This window comes from Symsagittifera roscoffensis, chromosome 3, assembly GCF_963678635.1.
Source record: "Symsagittifera roscoffensis chromosome 3, txSymRosc1.1, whole genome shotgun sequence".
Taxonomy (NCBI): domain Eukaryota; kingdom Metazoa; phylum Xenacoelomorpha; order Acoela; family Convolutidae; genus Symsagittifera; species Symsagittifera roscoffensis.
In genome coordinates, this window is record NC_087064.1 from 31,565,142 (window position 1) to 31,587,047 (window position 21,906).

General features: G+C 32.8%; 1 protein-coding gene across 1 annotated transcript; it reads right to left on the minus strand.

Moving 5' to 3' along the window:
• Positions 1–601: 601 nt before the first annotated feature.
• Positions 602–3,486, minus strand: LOC134842027 (speckle-type POZ protein-like). Its single transcript, XM_063858172.1, has 4 exons — positions 3,105–3,486; positions 2,113–2,463; positions 1,693–1,898; positions 602–1,285 (listed from the first exon to the last, which is right to left on the minus strand). The coding sequence occupies exons 1-4, from the start codon at positions 3,345–3,347 to the stop codon at positions 1,021–1,023; spliced, it is 1,065 nt and encodes a 354-aa protein (XP_063714242.1). The 5' UTR covers positions 3,348–3,486; the 3' UTR covers positions 602–1,020.
• Between the last annotated feature and the right edge of the window lie 18,420 nt (positions 3,487–21,906).

Below are 21,906 nucleotides of genomic sequence, written 5' to 3' on the forward strand. Positions count from 1 at the left end.
CTTCTGAACCCGAACTGCATATTGTCAAGTGTTTGGTCCGTGCTTCCCTCGATACCTAGTAACGATGCTCGCCCTCCCCCCTAAAAAGAAATTAATCAACAAATAAGCATATGAGAATTTTACACCTAGGAGCGAATCTCTCCTTTTTGGAAAAAAGGGGAATAATTGAACAGATCCGGTCGTTCTTATAATTCCAGAAAAAAAAATCAAAAAAGTTTTTTGACGAGACTGGTCTGAATATTTCGCTATCGTCAGACCGAAATTGCTGAAAATTAACTTTCAGCCTAACTTAAAATTTCAGTTCAATTTTGTTTCAATTATTGACTAACTAGTTTGTGAAGTTCTTGATACCGCCCCATCAAAAAAAAAAACAATTCGTTTTTTTTAAATGTGGTCAGGTGATTTTGTGCTACCAGCACAGCAACCGGATATCCTCGATTAAATATGGAATGCAATTTAAACTTCTGCTATTTCTACCTTTTGCTGTTAAAATTACTAGTGAAAGGATAATTCTTTTTAACTATCGTTTGCTTAAATTACTAATCAATTTTTACGCATTTGAACCTGAATTCCGGGCTGATTTTCCTCGTTTAAAAAGACATTGAAGATGTTTAACATAGATATAAAACAATGGCAACATAATATGTTTTCACTAAAAGTTGGCTTAGCTAAATTCAAAGAAATTGAATTAGAACACAAATATCGAATATGAAATTGAAGAGGATTCTTGTGCCTCGAGAGCATTTGCACTCACGTACAGAAGCTTCAGGATCCATACGAAAATAGAAATGAAAAATTACTAATTCGTCATTTTTCATCAACGCTTTTTCTACAAAGAGCACCTCATGTCATAGTTATATGTCCAATTGTCAAATTTGAACACGACAATAAAACTAACAGCTCCGGTGGATTAAAATTTACACATCAAAAATAAGAGAAAAACGGTTGGTTTGAAGTTTTATTGGGACACCCAGTACTCGGGCTGAGTTTTTATTTTGGGTTATTTTCGACGGTTAGTCGCTAAACAAAATGATCAATGAAGATATGACTGTGCTGTTCTACAAGTGATTTCCAATTAGGTTGTGCTTTGACAGCGTCTGAGTTTTTCTTGATGAAGTCCAATGCAGTGTTGATTAGTTCGGACGAGCATCCATGCATGTCGGCTATGATGAGAACCTCTGCCGCGTTCTCCACTGTGATGTTGGATTTCAGGAAGTTTTGACACTCTGATTTCAGCCCAGGCACATCGTACTTATTTGCAATCGCGATCAGGTCCAGTGCCGTCCTATAAGAAGAGTAAGTTAAACTAAAAATTAGGTCATATCAAAGCTCTTTTTAGACAAAAAAGAATATAAAATGATAGGAAAAACAACTTAAAAAACTAGCTTGATAACAAAGACAGGCGCGGATCTAGAATTCTCTCTCCCAAATCACTATGAAGACCCTTCATTGACCTTGTATTTTCTGCGGCGCAGGCAAGTATTTAGAAAACAGGCCAAAAAGGCGTTTCTAAGCACTTTTTAGAAAATTGTACCTATTGGCGCCAAAAGCGCCTTTAGAAAAATGGTAAGGTCAGTCAGCCAAAACTGTATATCTCAAAAAAAGTATAAAGGTAGTGGGTAGAATTCCTGATAAGGTGGAGTCTGCCCCCCCCCCCGCATATCATAAAAAACCTTAGCTTTCACGTCCTACCTGTCTTCTAGCTTTGTGTCAAAAAGGTTTCCGGTGTAAAGATATTTGAGAAAAATGCAGAATGGTCCATATTTGCAGTCGTCGATTGTAATACAGCCAGAGGTGCTCTCAGCTGTGTTCGGGTGAGCTAACATAGCTCGGAAGACTGGTGATCTCGCCACTAGCACCGCTTTGTGTGTCTGGATCTCCTTGGAGTCGACAACAACCTGGAAACAATCACGTTTGATGATACACTGTTTGAGTATCTAATGTATAAACATTTTGTTCACAACTTTATTCAATTAGAAAGCTTCAAGTGTTCAGAATTTTTTTTCAAAAAATCGAATTGAAAAAAAAACCCCAAAATCCCAATCCATATCAAATTATATAGTTAGCTCTGAAAACTCTGCTAATCAACCGAAAACTCAACAACAAACATACTTCAAAATCAGTACTCTGTCCTGACTTGTACAGAGCCTCCCAATCGTCGTATAACCTTGCATCAACACACGGTTTCTTAGGTGACGAACACTCAAGTTTACTCGTTTCCGATTCCGAAATCAAAATGATTTTGTGGTGAACTGTCAGGACATCATTGGGAGCATATTTGTCAGTGTCGTTTAAGTACTCGTGTGACATGAATTTCTTGAAGCAGACTCCGAACTGATTCGCTCCTTCCAGTCTTTTTGGTGGTGTCTTTTTAGTGAAGCATGGGTTGCCGTCTTTGTCCACTATTGCAATTTCAAACTTGAGTGTTTGATTGGACGAAAACTGGATTACTTTGACAAAAACCTGCAGTAAAAGAAAAAAATGTGAGCTACACATAGATTTACTCATTCTCCTCAGCGATACACCTCAAACTAATACTATGAATTCAAACAAATAACTCTTTTTTTTCTTGCAATGCGGAAGTAAGTAATCGAAAAACTGAAAACTGAGGAGCATAATATTCACAGGATCATTCTAGTCAATTAGATGACAAAAGCCAAACCTCTTAAAACTTAGCTTCTAATATGCTGGATGAATCTGTCCACGGTGACGACATTCTCATCCGACCAATTAAAGACTTATTGTTTTAACCAGAAAAATGACCAAATAATGACCTCAAAAAAGACTATTGAAAACTTAAAAAGCTGCGAGAAGTTATTTCTTTTTTTAACAAGAATGCTATTTATCATTTCCATATGCCATATCATTCATTACCATAAAAAATCAAATTAACTCAACATCACTAACCAAATGACTTCAAAACATAGGCTACCCTGAGCAATATTTCCTGTCAAAGAAATAATGACCAAATACTGACTAATAATGACTGGTCATTAAATGATGACCACGTGGTCACCTTGAAAAAATCGCATCAATTATGATAGTTTGTAACAGTAGTTTCTAACATGTAATTTTTAAAATGAAAGTTTCTAGTAGTAGTTTACCTGTACGTAATTATTGGGCATCGAGGGTTCGCCTACCATCCCTTTCGGATAAATATGACTGGCCCAGCGCACTCCTGCGAACTCAAAAATAGGACTCTCTAGCTTCTCGTCATGTAGACAAACTGAGAAATTCTCAATCGACCACAAAACCGAATGGCACTTGACACTTCTCTTCGATACGTAGTGCTCGTTCGCATCCAGCGAATGACATCGCTTCAACGTGCAGCACTGGCCACAGTTCATTTGAACGATTACTTTACAAAATTTTCAATCAGAAATAGCAATTATTATTCGGATGAAAGGATAGATGTTTGATGCAATAATTAAATTAGCAGGTTCAGTAATGGTCTTTTGTTTCAGATAAACTCCATGACATAATTAGGTATCTGAAAACATCAAAAAAGTGACAATATTTAAGAATCAATTAATTATATTTCAATTAAACTGGCGTGTAACGCATCTCCGGTGCTTCAAATATTCGACAGCTCATAAAAACCCGCATATATTTGAAATCAGATCTGCATCCTTTGAGTGTACTCTGATATCGTCCAATTACAGAGTTGGTTATCTCAAATGTTGTGGAGTTTTTTTATATCTAAGTTCTTTGAAAAACCTTAAAGTGACATAAAAACGGCACATCTCGAAAAATAAAAGCAGCTGAGCAGTCGCAATTGAACGCAAGATTAGCAAATACTGGGAGAACTCTCACAGTTACCAACTACAGCGTTCGGAATTTCATGTACATCGGTGAAACACTCATGTAAGAGTTTATCAAGGAAAAAATTTCTAACTAGCAATTTTTCATAGAAAAATTATTCAAGCTAATTTGAACTCCTGATCAAGTACAAAAAAGAAAACAAATGACAAAATCCGAAACTTTCAAAAAACTAAAACAGCAGAAATGAATCAGTTATTTTGAAGGCAAACCATGGAAAAGACATGCTGAAAACTAGATCAAGGTGAAAAAGTAAAACATAAAATTGGTAAACAATTCATCAAACTACAAAACAATCTAGCAATCAATCAATGTTATGGATGGAAAAATCGAGCAAAAAACATCAGTCGAAAAAATTTGCCTGTAAACCATTCGTTTGTGAGATAATCATTAATAGAGATACTTACAAACGATGGAATCAAATCCATTAGGTAAATTCGATTCTGATACGATCGACGTTTGTTCAGATATCATCAAATCGACGAGAACTTCATCGCCCAAAAACTCATCAAAAAAATTGTCAACGAACAATGATGCAAGAAAAAATCAATTGAGCTATATTGATCTGTTTACAAAGAAAAGAAAAAATCAGTGAGATTTCATCATGCAAGAATTCAACGAGGAAAAAAGTCTACAAACAAAATTATAAGGAAAACTTTTGAGCTACTTTCGAGCTATCTTGTACCGTTTATCAAGTGAAAAATGCAAAATCCGCTAGGTTCATTGAACTAAAATAGCACAATTCGTCTTTTTTAAAAACGTTCCAAACACATGCTGACAATCAGATCAAGGTGAAATCATTTAACATGGAATCGGTAAGGAAGTCATCAAATACAAATCTATCTATCAATCAATCACGATCAATATCGGATGGATTTAAGAACAAGCAAAAACGTTTCAGGGGAAAAATCTGCCCAAACCAGTTTTGTGAGATATTCCCAAAATAGAGATATGAACAAAAAAGCAATGAAAGGAATTAAATAAGTCATAGTCTAATCAGATCACAATTTTATCACAAATCATAAAATCGGTGAGAAACTCATCATGTAAGAATTTATCAATGAAAAAATTTCTCAACTAGCAACTTTTCATAGAAAATTTATTCTTGCTAATTTGAACTCCTGACTGATCAAGTATAAAAAAAACAAATGACAAAAACCGAAAGTTTCAAGGAACTAAAACAGCAGAAATGAATCAGTTATTTCGAAGGCAAACCATCGAAAAGACATGCTGAAAATTAGATCAAGCTGAAAAAGTACAACATAAAATTGGTAAACAATTCATCAAACTACAAAACAACCTAGCAATCAATCAATGTAATGGATGGATAAATCGAGCAAAAAACATCAGTCGAAAAAATTTGCCTGTAAACCATTCGTTTGTGAGATAATCATTATTAGAGATACTTACAAAATATAAAGGAATCAAATCCATTCAGTTACTTCGATTCTGATACGATCGACCTTCGTTTAGATATAATCAAATCGGCAAGAACTTCGTCACCCAAAACTCAACAAAAAACTGTCAACGAACAATGATGCATGAAAAATTTATTCGAGCTAACTTGAACTGTTTATAAAGAAAAGAAAAAATCAGTGAGAGTTCATCATGCAAGAATTCAACAAGGAAAAAAGTCTACAAACAAAATTATAACGAAAATATCGGGCTATCTTGTACCGTTTATCAAGTGAAAAAGGCATAATCCGCTAGGTTCATTGAATTTAAGTAGCAACGATTCATCTTTTACAGGGGAAAAGGTTCAAAACACATGCTGATAATCAGATCAAGATGAAATCACTTAACAAGGAAGTCATCAATTACAAACCTATATATCAATCAATCACGATCAATATTGAATGGATCTAAAAACAAGCAAAAACGTTTCAGGGGAAAAAATCTGCCCAAACCATTTTTGTGAGATAATCACGAAACTAGAGATATGCACAAAAAAGCACTTAAATAAGTCCTAGTCTAATCGGATCGCAATTTAATCACAAATCATGATATCGGGGAGAAACTCATCATGTATCAATTCAACAAAAAAAAATTTCTCAACTAGCAAATTTTCATAGAAAATTTATTCTTGCTTATTTGAACTCCTGATCAAGTATAAAAAAAAAACAAATGACAAAAACCGAAAAATTCAAGGAACTAAAACAGCAGAAATGAATGAGTTATTTCGAAAGCAAACCATCGAAAAGACATGCTGAAAATTAGATCAAGCTGAAAAAGTAAAACGTAAAATTGGTAAACAATTCATCAAACTACAAAACAACCTAGCAATCAATCAATGTTATGGATGGAAAAATCGAGCAAAAAACATCAGTCGAAAAAATTTGCCTGTAAACCATTCGTTTGTGAGATAATCATTAATAGAGATACTTACAAAATATAAAGGAATCAAATCCATTCAGTTAATTCGATTCTGATACGTTCGACCTTCGTTTAGATATAATCAAATCGGCAAGAACTTCGTCACCCAAAACTCAACAAAAAACTGTCAACGAACAATGATGCATGAAAAAGTTATTCGAGCTAACTTGAACTGTTTATAAAGAAAAGAAAAAATCAGTGAGAGTTCATCATGCAAGAATTCAACAAGGAAAGAAGTCTACAAACAAAATTATAACGAAAATACCGGGCTATCTTGTACCGTTTATCAAGTGAAAAAGGCATAATCCGCTAGGTTCATTGAATTTAAGTAGCAACGATTCATCTTTTACAGGGAAAAGGTTCAAAACACATGCTGATAATCAGATTAAGATGAAATCACTTAACAAGGAATCGGCAAGGAAGTCATCAATTACAAACCTATCTATCAATCAATCACGATCAATATTGAATGGATCTAAAAACAAGCAAAAAAGGTTTCAGGGGAAAAAATCTGCCCAAACCATTTTTGTGAGATACTTACGAAATTAGAGATATGCACAAAAAAGCAATTAAATAAGTCCTAGTCTAATCGGATCGCAATTTAATCACAAATCATGATATCGGGGAGAAACTCATCATGTATCAATTCAACAAAAAAAATTTCTCAACTAGCAATTTTTCATAGAAAATTTATTCTTGCTAATTTGAACTCCTGATCAAGTATTAAAAAAAACAAATGACAAAAACCGAAAGTTTCAAGGAACTAAAACAGCAGAAATGAATGAGTTATTTCGAAGGCAAACAATCGAAAAGACATGCTGAAAATTAGATCAAGCTGAAAAAGTAAAACGTAAAATTGGTAAACAATTCCTCAAACTACAAAACAATCTAGCAATCAATCAATGTTATGAATGGAAAAATCGAGCAAAAAACATCAGTCGAAAAAATTTGCCTGTAAACCATTCGTTTGTGAGATAATCATTAATAGAGATACTTACAAAATATAAAGGAATTAAATCCATTCGGTTAATTCGTTTCTGATACGATCGACCTTCGTTTAGATATTATCAAATCGGCAAGAACTTCGTCACCCAAAACTCAACAAAAAGTTGTCAACGAACAATGATGCATGAAAAAATTATTCGAGCTAACTTGAAATGTTTATAAAGAAAAGAAACAATCAGTGAGAGTTCATCATGCAAGACTTCAACAAGGAAAAAGTCTACGAACAAAATTACAACGAAAGCTTTCGGGCTATCTTGTACCGTTTATCAAGTGAAAAAGGCATAATCCGCTAGGTTCATTGAATTTAAGTAGCAACGATTCATCTTTTACAGGGAAAAGGTTCAAAACACACGCTGATAATCAGATCAAGATGAAATCACTTAACAAGGAATCGGCAAGGAAGTCATCAATTACAAACCTATCTATCAATCAACCACGATCAATATTGAATGGATCTAAAAACAAGCAAAAACGTTTCAGGGGAAAAAATCTGCCCAAACCATTTTTGTGAGATACTCACGAAACTAGAGATATGCACAAAAAAGCAATTAAATAAGTCCTAGTCTAATCGGATCGCAATTTAATCACAAACCATGATATCGGGGAGAAACTCATCATGTATCAATTCAACAAAAAAAATTTCTCAACTAGCAATTTTTCATAGAAAATTTATTCTTGCTAATTTGAACTCCTGATCAAGTATAAAAAAAAACAAATGACAAAAACCGAAAGTTTCAAGGAACTAAAACAGCAGAAATGAATGAGTTATTTCGAAGGCAAACCATCGAAAAGACATGCTGAAAATTAGATCAACCTGAAAAAGTAAAACGTAAAATTGGTAAACAATTCATCAAACTACAAAACAATCTAGCAATCAATCAATGTTATGGATGGAAAAATCGAGCAAAAAACATCAGTCGAAAAAATTTGCCTGTAAACCATTCGTTTTTGAGATAATCATTAATAGAGATACTTACAAAATACAAAGGAATAAAATCCATTCGGTTATTTCGTTTCTGATACGATCGACCTTCGTTTAGATATTATCAAATCGGAAAGAACTTCGTCACCCAAAACTCAACAAAAAGTTGTCAACGAACAATGATGCATGAAAAAATTATTCGAGCTAACTTGAAATGTTTATAAAGAAAAGAAAAAATCAGTGAGAGTTCATCATGCAAGACTTCAAAAAGGAAAAAAGTCTACGAACAAAATTACAACGAAAGCTTTCGGGCTATCTTGTACCGTTTATCAAGTGATCAAAGCAAAATCCGCTAGGTTCATTGAACTTAAATAGCAACGATTCATCTTATTTAAAGGAAAACGTTCCAAACACATGCTGATAATCAGATCAAGATGAAATCAATTAACATGAAATCGGCAAGGAAGTCGTTTAATTAAAAACCAATCTATCAATCAATCACGATCAATATTGGATCGATCAAAGAACAAGCAAAAACGATTGAGCGGAAACATCTGCCAAAAACTTTTTTGTGAGATACTCACAAAACTAGAGATATGCACAAAAAGCAATTAAATAAGTCCTAGTCTAATCAGATCGCAATTTAATCACAAATCACAAAATCGGTGAGAAACTCATCATGTAAGAACACATCAACGAAAGAATTTCTCAAGTAGCATTTTTTCCTAGAAAAAAATTTCAAGCTAAATTGAACTCCTGATCTTGATCAAGTATAAAAAAAACAAATGACGTAATCCGCTAGTTTCAAGGAATTAAAACAGCAGAAATGAATCAGTTATTTTGAAGGCAAACCATCGAAAAGACAAGCTGAAAATCAGATCAAGGTGAAAGGTAAAACATAAAATTGGTAAGCAATTCATCACACTACAAAACAACCCAACAATCAATCAATGTTATGGATGAAAAAATCGAGCAAAAACATCAGTCGAAAAAATTTGCCTGTAAACCATTCGTTCGTGAGATAATCATTAATAGAGATACTTACAAAATAGAAAGGAATCAAATCCATTCAGTTAATTCGATTCTGATACGATCGACCTTCGTTTAGATATAATCAAATCGGCAAGAACTTCGTCACCCAAAACTCAACAAAAATTGTCAACGAACAATGATGCATGAAAAAGTTATTCGAGCTAACTTGAACTGTTTATAAAGAAAAGAAAAAATCAGTGAGAGTTCATCATGCAAGACTTCAACAAGGAAAAAAGTCTACGAACAAAATTACAACGAAAGCTTTCGGGCTATCTTGTACCGTTTATCAAGTTAAAAAGGCATAATCCGCTAGTTTCATTGAATTTAAGTAGCAACGATTCATCTTTTACAAGGGAAAAGGTTCAAAACACATGCTGATAATCAGATCAAGATGAAATCACTTTACAAGGAATCGGTAAGGAAGTCATCAATTACAAACCTATCTATCAATCAATCACGATCAATATCGAATGGATCTAAAAACAAGCAAAAACATTTCAGGGGACAAAATCTGCCCAAACCATTTTTGTGAGATACTCAGGAAACTACAGATATGCACAAAAAAGCAATTAAATAAGTCCTAGTCTAATCGGATCGCAATTTAATCACAAATCATGATATCGGGGAGAAACTCATCATGTATCAATTCAACAAAAAAATTTCTCAACTAGCAATTTTTCATAGAAAATTTATTCTTGCTAATTTGAACTCCTGATCAAGTATAAAAAAAACAAATGACAAAATCCGAAAGTTTCAAGGAACTAAAACAGCAGAAATGATTGAGTTATTTCGAAGGCAAACCATCGAAAAGACATGCTGAAAATAAGATCAAGCCGAAAAAGTAAAACGTAAAATTGGTAAACAATTCATCAAACTACAAAACAACCTAGCAATCAATCAATGTTATGTATGGAAAAATCGAGCAAAAAACATCGGTCGAAAAAATTTGCCTGTAAACCATTCGTTTGTGAGATAATCATTAATAGAGATACTTACAAAATATAAAGGAATCAAATCCATTCGGTTAATTCGTTTCTGATACGTTCGACCTTCGTTTAGATATTATCAAATCGGCAAGAACTTCGTCACCCAAAACTCAACAAAAAGTTGTCAACGAACAAGGATGCATGCTGAAAATCAGATCAAGGTGAAAGGTAAAACATAAAATTGGTAAGCAATTCATCACACTACAAAACAACCCAACAATCAATCAATGTTATGGATGAAAAAATCGAGCAAAAACATCAGTCGAAAAAATTTGCCTGTAAACCATTCGTTTGTGAGATAATCATTAATAGAGATACTTACAAAATATAAAGGAATCAAATCCATTCGGTTAATTCGTTTCTGATACGTTCGACCTTCGTTTAGATATTATCATATCGGCAAGAACTTCGTCACCCAAAACTCAACAAAAAGTTGTCAACGAACAAGGATGCATGAAAAAATTATTCGAGCTAACTTGAAATGTTTATAAAGAAAAGAAAAAATCAGTGAGAGTTCATCATGCAAGACTTCAACAAGGAAAAAAGTCTACGAACAAAATTACAACGAAAGCTTTCGGGCTATCTTGTACCGTTCATCAAGCGAACAAAGCAAAATCCGCTAGGTTCATTGAACTTAAATAGCAACGATTCATCTCATTTAAAGGTAAATAAGTCCTAGTCTAATCAGATCGCAATTTAATCACAAATCACAAAATCGGTGAGAAACTCATCATGTAAGAATTCATCAACGAAAGAATTTCTCAAGTAGCATTTTTTCCTAGAAAATCATTTCAAGCTAAATTGAACTCCTGATCTTGATCAAGTATAAAAAAAAACAAATGACGTAATCGGCTAGTTTCAAGGAATTAAAACAGCAGAAATGAATCAGTTATTTCGAAGGCAAACCATCGAAAAGACATGCTGAAAATCAGATCAAGGTGAAAGGTAAAACATAAAATTGGTAAGCAATTCATCACACTACAAAACAACCCAACAATCAATCAATGTTATGGATGAAAAAATCGAGCAAAAACATCAGTCGAAAAAATTTGCCTGTAAACCATTCGTTTGTGAGATAATCATTAATAGAGATACTTACAAAATATAAAGGAATCAAATCCATTCGGTTAATTCGATTCTGATACGATCGACCTTCGTTTAGATATAATCAAATCGGCAAGAACTTCGTCACCTAAAACTCAACAAAAAGTTGTCAACGAACAATGATGCATGAAAAAATTATTCGAGCTAACTTGAACTGTTTATAAAGAAGGAAAAAATCAGTGAGAGTTCATCATGCAAGACTTCAACAAGGAAAAAAGTCTACGAACAAAATTACAACGAAAGCTTTCGGGCTATCTTGTACTGTTTATCAAGTGAACAAAGCAAAATCCGCTAGGTTCATTGAACTTAAATAGCAACGATTCATCTTATTTAAAGGAAAACGTTCCAAACACATGCTGATAATCAGATCAAGATGAAATCATTTAACATGAAATCGGCAAGGAAGTCATTTAATTACAAACCAATCTATCAATCAATCACGATCAATATTGGATCGATCAAAGAACAAGCAAAAACGTTTCAGCGGAAACAGCTGCCAAAAACTTTTCTGTGAGATACTCACAAAACTAGAGATATGCACAAAAAGCAATTAAATAAGTCCTAGTCTAATCAGATCGCAATTTAATGACAAATCACAAAATCGGTGAGAAATTCATCATGTAAGAATTCATCAAGGAAAGAATTTCTCAAGTAGCATTTTTTCCTAGAAAAATATTTCAAGCTAAATTTAACTCCTGATCTTGATCAAGTATAAAAAAAAACAAATGACGTAATCCGCTAGTTTCAAGGAATTAAAACAGCAGAAATGAATCAGTTATTTCGAAGGCAAACCATCGAAAAGACATGCTGAAAATCATATCAAGGTGAAAGGTAAAACATAAAATTGGTAAGCAATTCATCACACTACAAAGCAACCCAACAATCAATCAATGTTATGGATGAAAAAATCGAGCAAAAACATCAGTCGAAAAAATTTGCCTGTAAACCATTCGTTTGTGAGATAATCATTAATAAGGATACTTACAAAATATAAAGGAATCAAATCCATTCGGTTAATTCGATTCTGATACGTTCGACCTTCGTTTAGATATAATCAAATCGGCAAGAACTTCGTCACCCAAAACTCAACAAAAAATTGTCAACGAACAATGATGCATGAAAAAGTTACTCGAGCTAACTTGAACTGTTTATAAAGAAAAGAAAAAAATCAGTGAGAGTTCATCATGCAAGACTTCAACAAGGAAAAAAAGTCTACGAACAAAATTACAACGAAAGCTTTCGGGCTATCTTGTACCATTTATCAAGTGAACAAAGCAAAATCCGCTAGGTTCATTGAACTTAAATAGCAACGATTCATCTTATTTAAAGGAAAACGTTCCAAACCCATGCTGATAATCAGATCAAGCTGAAGTCGTTTAACATGAAATCGGCAAGGAAGTCATTTAATTACAAACCAATCTATCAATCAATCACGATCAATATTGGATCGATCAAAGAACAAGCAAAAACGTTTCAGCGGAAACAGCTGCCAAAAACTTTTTCGAGAGATACTCACAAAACTAGAGATATGCACAAAAAGCAATTAAATAAGTCCTAGTCTAATCAGATCGCAATTTAATCACAAATCACAAAATCGGTGAGAAACTCATCATGTAAGAATTCATCAAGGAAAGAATTTCTCAAGTAGCATTTTTTCCTAGAAAAATATTTCAAGCTAAATTGAACTCCTGATCTTGATCAAGTATAAAAAAACAAATGACGTAATCCGCTAGTTTCAAGGAATTAAAACAGCAGAAATGAATCAGTTATTTCGAAGGCAAACCATCGAAAAGACATGCTGAAAATCATATCAAGGTGAAAGGCAAAACATAAAAAATTGGTAAGCAATTCATCACACTACAAAACAACCCAACAATCAATCAATGTTATGGATGAAAAAATCGAGCGAAAACATCAGTCGAAAAAATTTGCCTGTAAACCATTCGTTTGTGAGATAATCATTAATAGAGATACTTACAAAATCTAAAGGAATCAAATCCATTCGGTTAATTCGATTCTGATACGATTGACCTTCGTTTAGATATAATCAAATCGGCAAGAACTTCGTCACCCAAAACTCAACAAAAAATTGTCAACGAACAATGATGCATGAAAAAGTTATTCGAGCTAACTTGAACTGTTTATAAAGAAAAGAAAAAATCAGTGAGAGTTCATCATGCAAGACTTCAACAAGGAAAAAAAAGTCTACGAACAAAATTACAACGAAAGCTTTCGGGCTATCTTGTACCATTTATCAAGTGAACAAAGCAAAATCCGCTAGGTTCATTGAACTTAAATAGCAACGATTCATCTTATTTAAAGGAAAATGTTCCAAACACATGCTGATAATCAAATCAAGCTGAAATCATTTAACATGAAATCGGCAAGGAAGTCATTTAATTACAAACCAATCTATCAATCAAACACGATCAATATTGGATCGATCAAAGAACAAGCAAAAACGTTTCAGCGGAAACATCTGCCAAAAACGTTTTGTGAGATACTCACAAAACTAGAGATATGCACAAAAAGCAATTAAATAAATCCTAGTCAAATCAGATCGCAATTTAATCACAAATCACAAAATCGGTGAGAAACTCATCATGTAAGAATTCATCAACGAAAGAATTTCTCGAGTAGCATTTTTCCTAGAAAAATATTTCAAGCTAAATTGAACTCCTGATCTTGATCAAGTATAAAAAAAAACAAATGACGTAATCCGCTAGTTTCAAGGATTTAAAACAGCAGAAGTGAATCAGTTATGTCGAAGGCAAACCATCGAAAAGACATGCTGAAAATCAGATCAAGGTGAAAGGTAAAAGATAAAATTGGTAAGCAATTCATCGCACTACAAAACAACCCAACAATCAATCAATGTTATGGATGAAAAAATCGAGCAAAAACATCAGTCGAAAAAATTTGCCTGTAAACCATTCGTTTGTGAGATAATCATTAATAGAGATACTTACAAAATATAAAGAAATCAAATCCATTCGGTTAATTCGATTCTGATACGATCGACCTTCGTTTAGATATAATCAAATCGGCAAGAACTTCGTCACCCAAAACTCAACAAAAAATTGTCAACGAACCATGATGCATGAAAAAATTATTCGAGCTAACTTGAACTGTTCATAAAGAAAAGAAAAAACTAGTGAGAGTTCATCATGCAAGACTTCAACAAGGAAAAAAGTCTACGAACAAAATTACAACGAAAACTTTCGGGCTATCTTGTACCGTTTATCAAGTGAACAAAGCAGAATCCGCTAGGTTCATTGAACTTAAATAGCAACGATTCATCTTATTTAAAGGAAAACGTTCCAAACACATGCTGATAATCAGATCAAGATGAAATCATTTAACATGAAATCGGCAAGGAAGTCATTTAATTACAAACCAATCTATCAATCAATCACGATCAATATTGGATCGATCAAAGAACAAGCAAAAACGTTTCAGCGGAAACATCTGCCAAAAACTTGTTTGTAAGATACTCACAAAACTAGAGATATGCACAAAAAGCAATTAAATAAATCCTAGTCTAATCAGATCGCAATTTAATCACAAATCACAAAATCGGTGAGAAATTCATCATGTAAGAATTCATCAAGGAAAGAATTTCTCAAGTAGCATTTTTTCCTAGAAAAATATTTCAAGCTAAATTTAACTCCTGATCTTGATCAAGTATAAAAAAAAACAAATGACGTAATCCGCTAGTTTCAAGGAATTAAAACAGCAGAAATGAATCAGTTATTTCGAAGGCAAACCATCGAAAAGACATGCTGAAAATCAGATCAAGGTGAAAGGTAAAACATAAAATTGGTAAGCAATTCATCACACTACAAAACAACCCAACAATCAATCAATGTTATGGATGAAAAAATCGAGCAAAAACATCAGTCGAAAAAATTTGCCTGTAAACCATTCGTTTGGTAGATAATCATTAATAGAGATACTTACAAAATATAAAGGAATCAAATCCATTCCGTTAATTCGATTCTGATACGATCGACCTTCGTTTAGATATAATCAAATCGGCAAGAATTTCGTCACCCAAAACTCAACAAAAAATTGTCAACGAACAATGATGCATGAAAAAGTTATTCGAGCTAACTTGAACTGTTTATAAAGAAAAGAAAAAATCAGTGAAAGTTCATCATGCAAGACTTCAACAAGGAAAAAAAGTCTACAAACAAAATAACAACGAAAGCTTTCGGGCTATCTTGTACCATTTATCAAGTGAACAAAGCAAAATCCGCTAGGTTCATTGAACTTAAATAGCAACGATTCATCTTATTTAAAGGAAAATGTTCCAAACACATGCTGATAATCAAATCAAGATGAAATCATTTAACATGAAATCGGTGAGGAAGTCATTTAATTACAAACCAATCTATCAATCAATCACGATCAATATTGGATCGATTAAAGAACAAGCAAAAACGTTTCTGCGGAAACATCTGCCAAAAATTTTTGTGAGATACTCACAAAACTAGAGATATGCACCAAAAGCAATTAAATGAGTCCTAGCACCCTCAAGGTCACGTGACTTATTTTTGTTTTTCGTATTTTCTGAAACCAAAAGAGAGCATGGTCACGCATCGACATCATGTGCTCAAGCAAATACCTGGACTTCTACGCATTCCCATTCGCAGTGCGCCCTTCGGGCGCAAATGCCAATGCTCAATTAATTTTGCCAGGTGAAAATTTTTTTAAAGAAAAATTCTGATGAATTTTAACTTAAACTACCACCAAAAAACGAATAGATTTCAAAGTGTGAAATAATCAAGTTTTTGCTAATACCGGGCGTGCAGTGAGACTGATTTCGGCAAAAATAAAGTGGAAAATGAAGGAAATGGAAGGAAAAAAAGTGTTCAAAATAAGAACGCAACATCAAAAACTTATTTGATCTCCGTTAATGTCGTAATTCCGATCAGGCTGATTTCAGATTTTAAGCGTACAATTTACGGTTACGGCTGCTCCCTCTACAGGTCCCAGAGGGACCGAGTGAGCATCCTACCTCGATCCAGGATAACGGATAGTTGTTTTTAATTTTTCACAAAATATTTTTTCACTTATGCTTATTTTCAATTCCTCATGAGAGGCTGTTTAATTTTAAAAAATTGATTTTATTAATCAATGCTTCCAAGAACAACTGATGTTAGGGGGTTGCAAATGCGGTTGGTGAAAACTAGTAAGGGATAATGATGAGAAAAATTGTAGTTTTTAAATGAATTCAAAAACAGTTTTTTCTTTTTTCTTTTGTAAATCGGGAGAAACGAATCAGTTTTTTTAAGTTTTCCTTGAACTAACCACTGTTCTTAAGTAATGAAGATTCCTTCTCTAGCCGTTTATAACACTTTGGCAGAAAAAACATCAATATGATGTAAAATGTTTTAAAAAAGAGAAAAAATTAAAAATTATGTTTTTTTTTTAAAAATCAAAAAATTTGTAATTTTCAAAATTGAAAAAAAGTGAAAACTAATTGCATATTACGATTCAGCGTACCCAACTTAGTGGGTCTAGCATTTTAAATTACCAAAAAATGTTGAAAATTGTAGATTTTATGAAGTTTTCATTTTGGCTATTTTTCCTTGTCGCCTCCACTTAAGGCACCTTTGAGCCAACTTGAGAAAGTGGAACCTAAACAAGCTATACAGAAAAACTGAATGAGCCATTTTCAGCGTGATAACACCCCTGGAAGAAAAAAAACTGCAGAAAAGAAAGGGATTTTTGAACTTTAACCTTTTTTCTTCTTCAAATGGCGATACTTAGAATAATTTTTCAGCTGAAAAGTTCAAAAAAAATCAAAAAATTCAAATTTTGAAAAAATTTGTAAAAAAATCTCATCAGTCTGTTTATTGTAGTCTTCGAGGTTTTGGGAGACCTTATCTGGCGGCTAACAAAGTGGGTCACTTATTTTAAAATTTTGAGAAAGGTCAAAAAAACCTGTTTTTACGATTTTGTAGACAGAAATCCGAAAGCAATATCTTGGCTTAAAACAAAAATGAGGGCCTAAAAATAGTACAAACAGTACTCCCACATAAAGTACATTAGGTTGGAAACAAAAAATTGACTCTGATTCAAAAATCGTTTTTTAACTTTATTTCTGAACAAAAAATTGTAAAAAAATCAAAAACTTAAAAATTTTTTGAAAAAAATGATTGTTTTGAAAAAGTGCCAATTTTCAGCTGAAACTTTTCATTTTAGCTAAAAAAGCCAGAGCAAGGCCCTTTAAGCTCAAATAAATTAATTAAGCAAATTATTTTTAAGTTTTTTCGTAAAAGGCTTTTATTTTGAAAAAGTATTCAAAAATGGGTAAAAAAAAGTCAAAAAAATCAATTTTCTCAGATTCAAAAACCTCCACCACCATGATGATTAATTCGCTAGATAGGACTGCTAAAACCAATTTAGACGTATTTTCATAAGCATATCAAAATTTTCACTTATTTTTGAGAATTAAGCAAAATAAAAACTTTTCCCAAATTGGGCAAAAAGCCCAAATTAGCCCAAACACCTGTTAAAAATTGTTGGGTCAAAAAATCACAAAAAGAAACCCCTATTCATTTGACATTTTAGGGCCGCATGCAAAAAATTAGACCATTCTAACCTGACAATTTCGAGAATCGACTTTTTTGCAAAATTTCTCTATAGTCCATTTGAGGGATATTACTTGTACCGGTGGGGGCCCCTACCCCACCTCAAAAAATTTTGTAATGCTGGAACGCGGCCACCTAGTCTAATCAGATCGCAATTTAATCACAAATCACAAAATCGGTGAGAAACTCATCATGTAAGAATTCATCAACGAAAGAATGTCTCAAGTAGCATTTTTTCCTAGAAAAATATTTCAAGCTAAATTGAACTCCTGATCTTGATCAAGTATAAAAAAAAAACAAATGACGTAATCCGCTAGTTTCAAGAAATTAAAACAGCAGAAAAGAATCAGTTATTTCGAAGACAAACCATCGAAAAGACATGCTGAAAATCAGATCAAGGTGAATGGTAAAACATTAAATTGGTAAGCAATTCATCACACTACAAAACAACCCAACAATCAATCAATGTTATGGATGAAAAAATAAAGCAAAAACATCAGTCAAAAAATTTGCCTGTAAAACATTTGTTTGTGAGATAATCATAAATAGAGATTTTACAAAAGATAAAGGAATCAAATCCAGTCGGTAAATTGGATTCTGGTTCGATCAATTTTTGTTCAGATATCATCAAATCGGCGAGAACTTCATCAACCAAAAACTCAAAAAAAATTGTCAATGAGCAATGATGCACGAAAAAATTATTCGAGCTATATTGAACTGTTTATAGAGACGAGAAAAAGTCAGTGAAAGTTCATCATGAAAGAGTTCAACAAGGAAAAAAGTCTACGAACAAAATAACAACAAAAAAATATCTGGCTATTTTGTACCGTTTATCAAATGAAAAAGCCATAATCGGCTAGGTTTATTGAATTAAAATAGCAACGATTCAGCTTTTTAAAGAAAAATGATCTAAACACATGCTGATAATCAGATCAAGATGGAATCATTTAACATGAAACCGGTACATAAGTCATCAAATACAAACCTATCTATCAAACAATCACGATCAATATCGAATGGATCTAAAAACAAGCAAAAACGTTTCAGGGGAAAAAATCTGCCCAAACCATTTTTGTGAGATACTCACGAAACTAGAGATATGCACAAAAAAGCAATGAAAGCAACTAAATAAGTCCTAGTCTAATCGGATCGCAATTTAATCACAAATCATAAAATCGGTGAGAAACTCATCATGTAAGAAATCATCAGGGAAAGAATTTCTCAACAAGCAATTTTTTATAGAAAATTTATTCAAGCGAATTTGAACTCCTCATCAAGTATAAAAAAGAAAATAAATGACATAATTCGCTAGTTTCAAGGAACTAAAACAGCAGAAATGATTCAATTATTTCGAGGGCAAACCATCAGGAAGACATGCTGAAAATCAGATCAAGGTAAAAAAACATAAAATTGGTAAACAATTCAACAAACTACAAAAAAACCCAGCAATCAATCAATGTTATGGTTGAAAAAATCGAGAAAAACATCAGTCGAAAAAATTTGCCTGTAAACCAGTCGTTTGTGAGATAATCATTATTAGAGATATTTACAAAAGATAAAGAATTCAAATCCGTTCGGTTAAATTTATTCAAGCGAATTTGAAGTCCTCATCAAGTATAAAAAAGAAAACAAATGACATAACCCGCTAGTTTCGAGTAACTAAAACATCAGAAATGAATCAGTTATTTCGGAGGCAAACCATCGAAAAGACATGCTGAAAACCAGATTAAGGTGAAAAAAAAATTGGTAAGCAATTCTTCAAACTACAAAACAATCTAGCAATCAATCAATCTTATGGATGAAAAAATCAAGCAAAAACATCAGTCAAAAGTATTTGCCTGTAAACCATTCGTTTGCGAGATAATCATAAATAGATATATTTACAAAAGATAAAGGAATCAAATCCATTCGGTTAATTCGATTCTGTTACGATCGACCTTCGCTCAGATATCATCAAATCGGCAAGAACTCCATCACCAAAAACTCAAAAAATTTTCGAACGAACAATGATGCATGAAAAAAATATTCGAGCTATATTGAACTGTTTATAAAGAGAAAAAGGATGCATGAAAAAAATATTCGAGCTATAATGAACTGTTTATAAAGAGAAAAATCAGTGAGAGTTCATCATGCAAGAATTCAACAAGGAAAAAAGTCTACGAACAAAATTACAACGAACAAATCGGGCTATCTTGAACCGTTTAAGAAGTCGAAAAAGCATTATCCGCTAAGTTCATTGAATTAAAATAGCCGTTTTTAAAGGAAAACGTTCTACGCATATGCTGATAATCAGATCAAGATGAAATCATTTAACAGGGAATCGATAGGGAAATCATAAAATACAAACCTATCTATCAATCAATCACGATCAATATCGGATGGATCTTAAAACAAGCATAAAAGTTTCTGGTGAAAAAAATTGCCCAAACCATTTTTGTGAGATACTCACAAAGCTAGAAATATGAATCAAAAAGCAATGAAAAAAATTAAATAAGTCCTAGTCTAATCAGAATGCAATTTGATCACAAATCATAAAATCGGTGAGAAACTCATCATGTAAGAAATCATCAACGAAAGAATTTCTCAACAAGCTATTTTTCATAGAAAACTTATTCAAGCTAATTTTAACTCCTCATCAAGTATAAAAAAGAAAATAAATGACATAATTCGCTAGTTTCAAGGAACTAAAACAGCAGAAATGATTCAATTATTTCGAGGGCAAACCATCAGGAAGACATGCTGAAAATCAGATCAAGGTAAAAAAACAATAAAATTGGTAAACAATTCATCAAACTACAAAAAAACCCAGCAATCAATCAATGTTATGGTTGAAAAAATCGAGCAAAACATCAGTCGAAAAAATTTGCCTGTAAACCAGTCGTTTGTGAGATAATCATTATTAGAGATATTTACAAAAGATAAAGAATTCAAATCCGTTCGGTTAACTCGAGTCAGACACGATCGACCTTCGTTCAGTTATCATCAAATCGGCAAAAACTTCGTCACACAAAAACTCATCAAAAAATTGTCATCGAACAATGATGCATGAAAAAATTATTCGAGCTAACTTGAACTGTTTATAAAGAAAAGCAAAAAATCAGTGAGAGTTCATCATGCAAGAATTCAACAAGGAAAAAAGTCTACGAACAAAATTACAACGAAAATATCGGGCTATCTTGTACCGTTTATCAAATGAAAAAAGCATAATCCGCTAGGTTCATTGAATTTAAGTAGCAACAATTCATCTTTTACAAAGGAAAACGTTCAAAACACATGCGGAAAATCAGATCAAGATGAAATCATTTAACAAGGAATCGGTAAGGAAGTCATCAAATACAAACCTATCTATCAATCAATCACGATCAAAATCGGATGGATCTAAAAACAAGCAAAAACGTTTCAGAGGGAAAATCTGCCCAAACCACTCATCAGATACTCACAAAACCAGAGATATGCACAAAAGCAATGAAAGCAATTAAACAAGTCATAGTCTAATCAGATCGCAATTTAATCACAAATCATAAAATCGGTGAGAAACTCATCATGTAGGAATTCAGCAAAGAAAAAATTTCTCAACTAGCAATTTTTCATAGAAAATTAATTCAAGCTAATTTGAACTTCTGATCAAGTAAAGAAAGAAAGCAAATGACATAAACTAAAAGTTTCAAGAAACTAAAACAGCAGAAATGAATCAGTTATTTCGAAGGCAAACCATGGAAAAGACATGCTGAAAACTAGATCAAGGTGAAAAAGTAAAACATAAAATTGGTAAACAATTCATCAAACTACAAAACAACCTTACAATCAATCAATGTTATGGAAGAAAAAACTAAGCAAAAACATCAGTCGAAAAAATTAACCTTAAGCCATTCGTTTGTGAGATTTTAATAAATAGAGATATATACAAAAGATGGAATCAAATCCATTCAGTAAATTTGATTCTGATACGATCGACGTTTGTTCAGATATCATCAAATCGGCGAGAACTTCATCACCCAAAAACTCATCAAAAAAATTGTCAACGAACAATGATGAAAAGAAAAAATCAATTGAGCTATATTGAACT

Bases quoted from the DNA above. Each gene is read 5' to 3' on its own strand.
- LOC134842027 (XM_063858172.1), bottom strand. From the start codon at position 3,347: ATGAACTGTGGCCAGTGCTGCACGTTGAAGCGATGTCATTCGCTGGAT. The intron at 1,899-2,112 runs GTATGTTTGTTG...GATTGTTTCCAG, and splicing joins GACAGAGTACTGATTTTGAA to GTTGTTGTCGACTCCAAGGA. The intron at 1,286-1,692 runs GTAGGACGTGAA...CTCTTCTTATAG, and splicing joins GACACAAAGCTAGAAGACAG to GACGGCACTGGACCTGATCG.